Here is a 12,722-nt window from a genome sequence, read left to right on the forward strand (position 1 = left end):
GTGTTTCCTCCATTTAAATGTATGCAAAACAATCGATTATTGGTGAGGCAGCCGGCAGCACCTGAAATTGATATATTTATAATAATTTCAAGTGGAGAAAAAGAGTGATGCCAACTTGCAAAATCGCCACTGATTAGGCTGATTCTTGTGATATCGTCCAATTTTCTACCGAGTTTAATCCGCAAATAAAGAATGCTAAAATAATTTTTGTCTAAATCATTTTCATCTATCATAAACAGTGAGTGGGCACATTTGATGGGCTTTGATGAATGAAATTGAATTGAAATTGATTGAATGCAGACACAAGACGTGGCTAAATGATAGTAGTTCCAAAATGTTTGAAAATTCTTATTTTTCACACAAAAATTCATAGTTAATTCATTAATTTCACAACCTTTCACACTGAGGCAGAAAATCTATTCAAGTATTTATTTATTTATTTACTCACCCAGTACGCACCTAAGTACAAGAATAGGAAGACAAACAGTCACCGCACCCCATGAGATGCAGTTTAACACAAAATATTTTAGCTATCAAATGGGCCTGATCGGCTCCATTCATTAATTATTACAATTCTGTAAAATAAATATTGAGCTACATATTTTAATTAAAAATCTAAATGGAGGAGGTTATGAATACTTACTGCACCGAAAAGACTCATGCATCTTAGACCATCTGGCAAAGATTGACCGCATGCGCTACAGAACCAGACCCTGCACATTATCTGAAATAATCGCTTAGGAAGCTTTAAACTGCAAGTGAACCCAAAACAAAGTAACAACGGAAAACCGCTAAAATTAGCGGGGTCTATAGTTCACTTTTTGCGTAAACATTCACACAAAGTAGGACATCATTTTGAGGCTATGCTGCTCAAAAGTGATCTGTTACCAGGCAATTCTTTTAGTTCATACCGCGTGCTCTTTCTGAATGAAGCATCCATCCAGACCGGACAAAAGCACGTTTACGGCCACTGGACACCCAGCATTTTTCTTAGAATTTGAGGTTAAAATTATGGAGAAACGAAGGGGGCAAATACCAATTAGAGTGTCCAACATCAGCTGTAGTACCAAAGCCCGTTGCGATGACACTATATTATCTGTCATGGCCGGATTTACCTACTTCTGCCCATGGGCCACCTGTATTTTGCCGCCCTCTTCTCATTCATTTTGAAACATCAATAAAAACCATCAAGTGAACGTGCCGGAGGGAGAAGGGTGCATAAAACGCGTTCACTCGTGTTGGACACATTTTTTGCGTAAGCCCTGTCAACACTACCAGCAAAAGTTCACGAAACTTCGCGCGAAAGTTCAGTTCCATAAACCTATCTCTGTGAGGACAAGGCCTTTCACTTGTAAGGAATGAACTAAAAAATTAAGAAAGAACAAACATGAATGTGGTTTAATAATTTTAACTTCCGCCGCCATGCCGCGCTGACCACACTGCGTTTGGCGCAATGCGTGAAGTATTCATGTAGTCTTGTAGGCACTGTGCGTTTCAAGCCGCGCCGCGCCGACCGCTGTTGACGTTGACCGTACTGTGTTTGACGCAATGCGTGAAGTATACATGTAGTCTCGTAGGCGCTAATATGTGTTACATGCCGACCGCCGCGTCGAGGGCTTCTCCTTTTCATCTCAAGTCCTCGTCATCATTTCTCCTTGCGCCGCGCCGCTCGAGGCCAAATTACGTGTTTGGTTTCTCTCTTAACTCAACTAATTGAAGGTGCGCAGCCTTTTGTATCGCCGAAATACGACAAAATTAGTAATCAATGAACTCTCAGGACATGAGAGATTTTGTCACCTTTCTTGTTTGTAATTTTTTTCTGAATCCGATTTTTTTGTACCTGCATTTAAAAAAATTGCAAAATTTGCCGCCTCCTAATTTTGCCGCCATGGGCCGCGGCCCATGTGGCCACCCCCTTAATCCGGCCCTGTTATCTGTATATATATGTATGCATATTTTAAAGTACCTAACTCACCAATCAAAATCGCATTTATTACGAATCTACACCATTGCTACAGAGTTTAGTGTAAAATACCGACCAAAACACACTGCATACGCCATCCCACTTGCACAGCATGAATCAATGCAGTAAACTCCATTGACTCGAATATTTCATAAAAAAGGTTTCCGTTTAATTTGTAAAATTTAATTTTTATTTTTTTTTTTTTTTTGTATTTGTCACTTTTTTCTCGATGACCCCCAGGGTAGGCCAACAGACCCTCCTGCTCATTGAGTAAACTTTTCGTGATTTTTATTATCGAGTTTACTGTCCGTTCACGTATTCGAGTTGGGTTCACATGCACTTGAGGAAGACTTATACTTAGGATTACATTAATCCCTATTTTTCTCTCGTCCATTACCACGGAGTCAGCATTTTCGAATTGAGCCGTCTGACTTAAGCCTTTGAAGTTTTGCTTCAAACCTCCTCAAAACTCCACAGAATAGAATTCTTTCAATTCCTCTGAAGCACTGTCAGTAAAAGTCAAAAGTCAAGCGCAACTTTCAATGTTCCGTCTGTGAAACTTCTCGCAAAGCGCACGCGTTGAAAGTTTTCACATTCAACTCATAAAATTGGATATCAACCAGTGGCGTGGCGGGAATGATCGATTATCGAATTTTACCTATTTAAAGGTATGGGAATGAATAGATCAATAAGGTGTTCGCTGCGAACACCCTCTTTATCGATCCTTTTCATAGGTTTAAATGGCAGATAAATCGATATATCGCAATGCACGCCACGCCACTGATATCAACGTTTTACACGTCTCTCAACTCTATGGTTTCACAAGGGAGAAGAAAAGACATCAATAATAAAATCCCTTACCGCTGGAAAATACTGATTTAGAAATGCTGGTTTTATTGGTAGGTATAACGAAAAATTTAATGTAATATATTTTTTAAACGATTTAAAGTCTTTTCACCCATCCAGGATACCTATGTTTAGGTGGATGCTTCAGCTCTTACTTGCCTAATATATTTGCCTCGATGTCATTTTTCGACTTAAAACTTTCTTTTCTCTCTCTCTCTCTTAAATGGCAATACTGCCGTCAAATTACCTGCTCGCGCTGGCATACCCAACAATTTTAGAGCATCATAATTAAACTGTTTCCTTGTTGTGCTCATTTCTTTTAAATTGAAGAGAAGTTGCTCTTCCTTTTCCCTTTATATAACTATTGCGAAATTCACTGTAGATTAAACAAAAAAATATATCAGGAATAAAGTGTAAACATAACTTATTTTTAATAAGAGCCATCCTTGAATATATTTAATCAATCAAAAACAAGACAAAGCTTTCTAATTTTCACCGGGGCACGAAACAAACATAAGACAATGTAAAATTAATACCAAGAAAGACAAAATTAATTGTATGATGAATAAAATCCGTCATTTTTTGCACTCCCCCCCCCCACAAAAACGCCATGCTCCTAGTGTCGTCCAATGAAGATGAAACAATTTAAGTACAATCGATTAAAATAAACGTTGTTCTAAATTATCTTTGTTCCATCCGCTTGACTGCATTTTTTGCCCATCCTGGAACTTCTACTCAGAACAGCATTCAACACTCTCGTGCTGACTTTCTCGACTGCGGCAATATTTAACGAGCATCCGTTGGTTGTATTCGGAGAGAACTGCCATCACATAGTAAATCCCGAAAACTGAAAGGACACAATTAAAATGATGAGGTACGCAACCGAAACACACGCAATAAAAAAGAAAAACATTCAAGATTTCCCAGTGAAGCTCAAAGATTACCCGTGAGTAAAACAACAGCTTGACTCGATCGGATTTGACTCAAACTAGAATCATTTCTTCAATTATTAACAGCAATGGACAATTTGCAATTGTCAGAAATTCGACGGGTTTCATGTTTAAAAGGATGCTACCGAGCTCGTTTTTTCTAATGTTCTATTGTGTTTATCCCTTTGATCAGTTTTTCATATTGGCGGATTTTTCTTTTTTAGAACTATTTTGAGATTTTCATGACATGCTACTCTCATAATCCAATAGTTTTTAAGTGCCCGCCTCGAAAAGCATCGTTCATTTTCTGCTGTAAAGTTCTTAGATTGAGGGTGAAGCCTTTTTTATAAATCCTCTGGTGAAAAAATGCCTTCAGCTAGGAAGTTCTGCAATACGCGCAGCTCGAAGTACGTTTAGATGCATCAGAGCAGAAGAGACGGCGCTTTGACGGAGAAATTAATCATTCATATCATCTTAATGGTTGAACTTGACTACATGTATCGACTATGATGCTTCAAAATGTTCACTTTTACTTTAATTTTTCAGATCGTTATTTTTGCTTCATTTCCCAAAAGCAACATTATTTCTCCATGAAATTTTCATATAATATTTTCAGACATTTTAGGAAAAATCACGAGGAATGTCATCAAATTCTTCACAACGTAAGCAGAAAGTTCGTGAAGATTGAATCAGCATTGAAAATCTAATTTTAGGATTTCAAAAGATGAGTTTTCTAACGCTTTGGCAAAGCGGCTTTTAGGAAAAGTTTGCAACACTGGGTTTCATCCATTTAAATGCATGCAAAAGAATCGATATTTTTGGAAGCAGGCTACCTTATCGGGATCGATTGCTCGTCAGACTTAAATGGGGGAAAAACAGTGTTGCTGATTTGCGAACATCGCCACTAGTCTGGTAACTCAGATAATACATCGATTGACGATAATATGTACTGCAGGAAAGTAACTGATGAATTACCTAGGAAAATCATTGACACGGATGTCAACAGGAGTGTGATCAAGAAATTGTGAAACTCTGTCTTGCTGAAAGAAAAAAAAAAACGTAAATTAAGAGCCACGATCCTAAAATGTTAAAACAAATCCACTATTTTCAGAGAGTCATTCTACATACCTATCTCGATTTGCGACGTAAAACTCATTCTCTTTTTCAATGGAAAAGTACCTAATAGCAATTTTTAAACATTTCGTGATTTTTCTTCTTTGAACGAGCGAAATTCTGTGCAAACTTCGAGGAATGGTGTTGATTTTTTTCTTATAAAAGAATAAAATAGGAGCGGAGATTTTAAAACACCGCAAACGAGGTACGTATAGTTCGGGGGTTTTACCGACGCTATGACCATATCGACGGTGTAAGTCCGCAAACAAGTATCGCGGTTTGCGACGTCGCATCGCAGACTTCCTGTCATACTTCATTTTTTAAACGGAAAACGACTCAACGGAAATTCTTGAAAACTAACGTGATTTTTCTTCTCTGTGCGAAGAAAATTCAGCAAAAACTTCAAGGAATGATGTCAATTTGTTCTCCTTTAAAAAAATAATATAGAGGCAGAGATTTTCAAACACTGCAAACTAGACACGTGGTTGCGAACCTACGACGCCGATATACTTCATTAAATTTCAGACCAATACCTCGAAAATTATGAACTATACTGTCTGTGCTTTCAACTATTATTGGAGAGTAATAAATTGTCCATCAGAGTTCACATCTTGATGGCGAAACTGCAGAAATTCGTATTGCGGGTTGTGACGTTGCAGACTTCCTATCGTACTACATTTTTTACATGGAAAACTCCTTATAAAAAATAAAGTAGGAGCGGAGATGTCGAAACACCGCAAGCGAAGTACGCATTTTTGCAGTCTCACCGTCGATTTGGACTATCTGAACGTTCATTATACAGAGCGACGCAGAATTAATTTCTAAATGCAGCTGTGAGTTGTAAACACTCTTCCATGATTTGATGGATATTTCTCAATACACGTATGATAACAAAGTTTATCAACAATGTGTCAATCAGAAAAAAATATCATCTGATGTGGAGGATGTTACGTGTGCAATATTCTTACTATAGCAGCATCCACACAACGGCGACCAGGCAAAAAACAATGAGATAGATTATCACGACAATGTGAATCGTCACACCAAGCAGGATCCAAAAATCGCGCTCCTGAAAAATGAAATTAAATCATGAAATACGATGTTCATAATGAGCTGCGGAGAGCTAGTATTCAGAAGATAAAATTAGACGATACCATGTTGGAAAAAGTTCTTCTTTTTCAAATGTTCCAACGTCCGGAAACCAGTTTAGACATGGCATTCTATGCGAAACTAAAATATGCTTCGAAAGCAAATATTCATGTAATACAAATACAATTTGAGGTTCCTACGGTTTTACTCATTAAAATAGCAGCTATTTTGGAAATACGCAGTTTTTTCACAAGTATTATTTAATATTTACAATTAAAAAGGAGATACTGATGAAACCTATTGCAATACACGCGAATCGAGACTGCAATGATGCTCATTGGAGTAGCTGGTAGAAGACGAGGAACTAAAAGCCCTAAATATTACTTGATTAGATCAGAAATAGAGCAAGAAGTATGGATAACACTCACACATTCAATGTTCTTATAGATCAAGAAAAATGCAAAAAGTGCAAAAATATCAATAAGTGCGAATCCTGCATCTGCAACAAATCAGATGGGAGAAAGTAATCTGTAACAGAGTTTTGAAAAATAGCATTACTAATAGAGAATGATGAATTCATATGTCAGTACTTATTACTTGATTTAGCCTGAGGCAGTTCTGCAGGCGCTCTGAAAAAAAAGTATGTCAAAAAGTTTCGAAATTGGTTTTTTGTGGAGAATCTCAGGCATCTGACATACAGCTGGAGAGGTAAAACCCCTCCCCTTTTAACAAAATAGAATAAAATATATAAAGTTCAGTATCTGCAATTACAGCAAATTTTGCACCTTTATTACCCAGCCCCCTATTCATTGCGAAGTTTTGACTTCAGATCTCACTTGCATCACTGATTGCCGCGAATCAATTGTTTGATTAGTCTACAGTGAATTTTTATGGGGAAAAGTAGGAAAATATTAAAATTAAGAAAATATAGTTTAAGCGCAACAAAGTGTTTTCTTGAATCAATAATGTTTGTACGGCATTGCAGCAAATAAGCAAGCAAATGAATAAATTCAAATCTGATTTGTAAAACTTACATGCGCTATGATAGCTGACTGCTACAATGATCATCAAAACTATCCTGATGAGCACGATAACCTGAAAGGAGAGAAACACATTTTAATTTTATTGTCATGTACGACATACGAGTGAGCAAAAATTGGAAATCCCTTCAATACCCTTTATTACTCTCACGGCCGGATTAAGGGGGTGGCCACATGGGCCGCGGCCCGCATAGGGGCAAATTTAGGAGGCGGCAAATTTAGGAGGCGGCAAATTTTGCAATTTTTTTAAATGTAGGTATAAAAAAATCGGATTTAGAAAAAAAATCATCAATGAGAAAAGGTAACAAAATCTCTTTTTCCTGAGAGTATAGTAATTTCTAATTTTGTCGTTTTTCGGTGATGCAAGAGACAGCATCTTTAATTAGTCACGTTAAGAGAGGAACTAAACACGCAATTTTGCCTGAAGCTCAGCGCAGAGAGGAATGATGACGAAGACTTGAGATGAAAAGGACAAGCCCTCGGCGCGGCGATCGACATGTAACACATATTAGCGCCTACAAGACTGCATGAATACTTCACCCATTGCGCCAAACACAGTGCGGTCACGCGGTCAGGCGCGGTTGGCGTGAAACACATAGCGCCTACAAGACTGTGGGAATACTTCACGCATTGCGCTAAACACAGTGCGATCAGCGAGGCGCGGCGCAGCGGCGGAAGTTAAAATTATTAAACCACATTTATGTTTGTTCTTTCATAATTTTTTGGTTCATTTCTTTTAAAGGGAGGATCCTGTCCACGCAGAGATAGGTTTACGGAACTTAACTTTCACGTCAAGTTCCGTGAAATTTTGCTAGTAGTGTTGACAGGGCTTTCGCAAAAAAATGTATCCACCACGAGTAGGTAAATGCTTCTTATGCACCCCTCCCCCTCCGGCACGTTCACTTGATGGTTTTTATTGAGGTTTCAAAACGAATGAGAAGGGGCAGCAAAATACAGGCGGCCCATGGGAGGCAAGTAGGTAAATCCGGCCCTGATTACTCTTATTTGGATTACATTTTGCAATCAGGAACCACTATCTCTGGCTCTTCCATAGGAGCTCACATCTGCCTAGGGAAAACAATGACATGTATGATGTTTCTAAAATGGGCCAAAAATAGTGGTTCCTTATTGCAAAATGTAATCCATTCAATTGTATACCTTATATCGACGGCGGAACTACCAGACCACGTAACTCGTTTGCAGCGTTTAAGAATCTCCGCTCCTCTTTTATTTTTTTGAGGGAAAACAAAAAAAAATATAATTTCTTGACATTTTCACTGAGTTTTCTTTGTACATAGAAGAAAAACAGATTAAGTTTTCTAGAATTAACTTTGAGTAGTTTTTCATTTAAAAAATACTTAAAATATGACAGGAAATGTACAACATCGGAAACCGAGATATGTGGTCTGGTACTTTCACCGTCGATATGCACTTCACTACCCATATCTAAGATAAGATCTTTTTTCAAAATTGAAAATATAAAATAAAAAACAACATGAATCTGTCCGGCAAATTGGGATACCCACTTATTCTACCGGATCAGACATATTAAATTCATCTGATAATAATACAAAAAAACATACAACAGCATACATGCACTCATCATTTTTACAAAGGATATCTATTTTTATCTCTATTATGTAGCAGAAGAAGATGGAATAAACTTCATACCGTGCCAATAACAGAGAGCAAGCAAATGCCCTCCTTCATTTCCTTGCCAGCGACTACGTTCATCCATATTCGACACATAACGGGCGGTGGTGGTGACGCACTACATGAGCAATTTAACCTTCATAACCTTACATCTCTTAAGAAATTGTTCTCCATTGCAAGGATGCGATCATGATACAGCACGAAAATTTCACGAGTCACGAGAGATTTTCATCTATTTATTTAGAAAAGGAAAGACTGACTTCGAAAGGTTGTCATAAACATCCCACACCAAAACTTAACCAACAAATTTAAACTAAAAAGCACGATAAGCTCATGAGAATGGCGTGTCTTAGTAACGGGCATCTATGCCTACTTCGAAAATAAAATGGATGATGCGGACATTTTCATGCAAGATGGAATGATTTTACGTATCATTTAAAATGGGGGAAAAATGTTAAAGAAAGCTATACCCAAAGGATGTCCAAAATTTGATGTCTAATATATCCCTTTGATTTAATAAGTTTCACCCGTGTTTTCTTTTTCTTTTTTTAACTTTTCTCTCAAATCTCAGCGACATCTCACCAGCAGCCTAGAGCCAGGCACTGCGAGCTCACGCCTCACGCCATCGCGCCTTCAATTTTGCAGATGCAGCACAGACATCCATCGAGCATGAATAGTTGTATCTCTGCGCCGTCTACAACGCGCGTCCTTTCCTTCACTCTAATTCCACATTGTGTTGGTATTGTTTCGACGGCGTAACTCGGCAATCACATAACTCAGTTTGCGACGTTGCAGACCTCCTGAGTCATACTTTATTTTTTAAACGAAAAACTACTCTGCGACAATTCTTTAAAACTGCCGTGATTTTTCTTCTCTGTGCGAGGAAACTTCTGCAAAAATTTCAATGAATGATGTCAATTTGCTCTCCTTTAAAAAAATAACACAAAGGCGGAGATTTCTAGACACCGCAAATGAGATGTGTGATTGCGAACTTACCCCGTCGGTTTGTCTTATTTGTAGTGGCGCTCTAAGAGATAGGGGAGCAACACAGCCGGAAACAGGAGAGACGCAATACGGCCTCGTTTTTCAATTTTTCTCCCAAATCTGAGTCATACCTCACTGACCAGTTTTAACGAAGTTGCAAATTTTCAACCCAAAAATTTGTTCAAAAGATTTGGTCAGAGTAACCCAAAGAAAAAGTAACCAAACATATGAACCTCAGTCGAGGGGCTTGGAGGCCAAGGCGCTTTAGTGCAGTTTTTGAAAAAATTGAGATGTTAATGATTTTAAGTAAAACTAGTCTAAATTCATATTCTAAGAAAAATTCTCACTCAAATTCATATTTTTAAGCTTGAAAAAGTCAGCTTTGAACTTCCTTCCCGCCATCAGGATTCATATAATTTCGAACCTTCAAACATGAATTGAAACAGCAAAAACTACACTTATGCGCCTTGTCCTCCAATCCCCTCAGTTGACTTCAACAGCGCACCTCCTCTATGACCAAGCACCACCCACCTCCTTCCTCCTCTATCCTAATGCAAACCAAGTGCATCGAAGGACCGATCGCTCCCGGATCAAATTGCACCGGCGCGGCGCAGATTTTTTCCGTGCACTTTTCAGGGAGTCGGCGACACCCCCCCCCCTTCACCACCCACCCCCTGCCCAGGGCCCCGGGCAGGTGCAGCGGAGTGTGCCGAGTATCATGTCATCGGTCCATTAGCCACACCACCGCGCCAACATCCAACAATCAAGAGATCCGCCCGCTATAATGAAGCGGTAAGTGGCCTAGTGATGAATGCGCGCATCTACGCGGGCCGATCGGAGGGTGAAGGGCGCAGGGTGCAGGGGGAGGGACTCCAAAGCTGTATCAACAGAGACACTAACGTCACGTGCGCAGTCCCACGGAGGGGCCACGGGCCGATGCCAAGCTCACCCCAAGGGGACCCATGTTGCCGAGTGAGCGGTAAATGAACCCTGTTTCATAAAGGAGAGCAGTGTTGAAAACTCACCTTTGAGTTTTAGGAGCCATGTGGCGCATCAAGCCCGATTGTTAGGTGCCATTGAAGATTTTTTAGGGGCCAAATTGACTTGTTGCCTATATATTACGGCGGATTTAGTGAAAAGTTAGACGCAAGCTGTTTTCGTAACAGAACTAGTAAGTAGCTGTAACTTGGGGAAGACAGAAACGCAAATGATGAAATCGTGAAGAATAGAAAAAGCTTTCACTTGTGGTGTTGAAAATTTCGAACAATCACCCAATATGAAAATTCAGATTTTTAAGGGGAAATTTTTCGGGGCCACGTTGGCGCAGAGCCTTCATATTTTAGGCGCCATGGCCGATTTTTTAGGCGCATTTGGCGCGTTGGCGCCTGTGAGTTTCGAACACTGGAGGAGAGGGTGTGTTAGAGTACCTTCATAGGGAGAGTATGGACGACTCGAAATTTTGGAGGTCATGTAGCTCTTGGGGTCCAAAAGGAGAGCCAACCTATGAGCTCGAATTATCCAGTGGTACAAATTTTCACATTTCGACGATTTACACCGATCAAAAAATATAAGAGCACGTATAAAACTTTGATTTCGCTTACATTTTCTCAGTTTCAAAGTTTTAATCCTTGAAGACGCTGGTTTTTAATGCACTGTCCTCCATGTTGAGTAATCTTCCAAATGCATAGGTTGGCAGCGGCACTTTTCTAGTGATTTTCGTTTTTCACGTTGTCGCCTTTTTGGGCCCTAGGAGCTACATAAATCGAGTTGTCCATACTCTCCCTGTTATATCATTTGAGCTCAGAAGCGCTTATATTCTTATGCGTTTCTGAACTCATCGATGGAAAAGACTTTTTCCCTTTTGAAGAACATGAATGCGCAAAGGACCCCCGATCGTAGGTCTTGAAAGCCCCGGTGCCGGTGCCTCGGAAAGTTACGTTCCATACACACGGAGTTGCCGATTTTAATGGAGAATTTGCACAAGTTTACAATTTGATAAATTGATAAATTCCGTGTTTAAACGGGGGCTCTGCGACAACAAGCTGCCAAAGCACTCTTAGACGAATCAATTAAAAATTTGCGAGCAAATTCTCTATTAAACGAATACATTCGGAACATCATTCAGATATGGCAGCGGCAGTGTACTTATAGCGTTGCAAATCGCGCAGTCACTCAGATTGCTGTGGAAAAAAGTATAGCGCCATAAAAGTCAGCTCTCTTAGATACCCTCAATCATCAGGCAACGTTGTGCTAATTATTATGGGAGAACAGCACAACCCTTAACTTTAATACGCCGACGAGGCATTGGGCTGTAAACGTTGCAGCAGAAATGATCATGTACTGCGGCCAAAGCGTCTTAATTTCTTAAATTTATTTTACCTAATAGACGCGACGAGGATAAAACAAATAGTCGTATCCAGGCATTGCGTTACGGTCGCGTTAGTGTGATCAAACGGAGTAAATCAGTGCGCCTTCAGTTTTGCGCATACAACACCGACAGTTACGAAGCGCGAATAGTTGTATATCGAGAGTTCACGGCGTCGGCATGCAGTGGTGGATGGCTTGATCACATGGAGTCAACCAGTGCCCCTTCAGTTTTTGTGCATGCAATACGGACAGTCGTCGAGCACTAATAGTTGTATTCAGGCGTCGCACGGTCGATCGAGTCAATTAGAGCGGTCGGACATGACATTTTTGACTAAAACTGCAAATTTTGGTGTTTATCTCGTCACATTTTAAATTTTAAGGGGTGGTTTAAGAAGAAAACTTCACGAGGAAAACAATAGAACCACTATTAGAACCTCTAAGTTGTTTATAAACGGAGTTATAAGCGTTTGAAGTTTTCAAAATTTGTCCGACCTCTCCTATTGACTCGATCCACTGTGCATTGCAGTCACGTTTTGCCTATCCTTCCGTCTTTTCCTGTCAAAATTCGCAAATTTTCTTCTTTCTCATTCAATAACCAAAATTCAGAATGTCGTTCCAGTATTAGCTGAAGTCAGGGAAGATAACTATGATTATGATTTTCTCTCAAATCTACGTTTGAAAAAAAAAAAATCGTATTTTCGAAAATTATGTTAGCTTTTTTTATTTTGATGATAATTT

The 12,722-nt window shown here is 39.3% G+C and overlaps 1 protein-coding gene across 1 annotated transcript; it reads right to left on the reverse strand.

The window, feature by feature from the left end:
* Positions 1-2,400: 2,400 nt before the first annotated feature.
* Positions 2,401-9,237, reverse strand: LOC140225001 (uncharacterized). The gene is made up of 6 exons (XM_072302321.1): positions 8,652-9,237; positions 6,975-7,035; positions 6,369-6,439; positions 5,820-5,920; positions 4,714-4,778; positions 2,401-3,656 (listed from the first exon to the last, which is right to left on the reverse strand). The coding sequence occupies exons 1-6, from the start codon at positions 8,727-8,729 to the stop codon at positions 3,541-3,543; spliced, it is 492 nt and encodes a 163-aa protein (XP_072158422.1). The 5' UTR covers positions 8,730-9,237; the 3' UTR covers positions 2,401-3,540.
* Between the last annotated feature and the right edge of the window lie 3,485 nt (positions 9,238-12,722).

This window comes from Bemisia tabaci, chromosome 7 (assembly GCF_918797505.1).
Source record: "Bemisia tabaci chromosome 7, PGI_BMITA_v3".
Lineage (NCBI taxonomy): Eukaryota > Metazoa > Arthropoda > Insecta > Hemiptera > Aleyrodidae > Bemisia > Bemisia tabaci.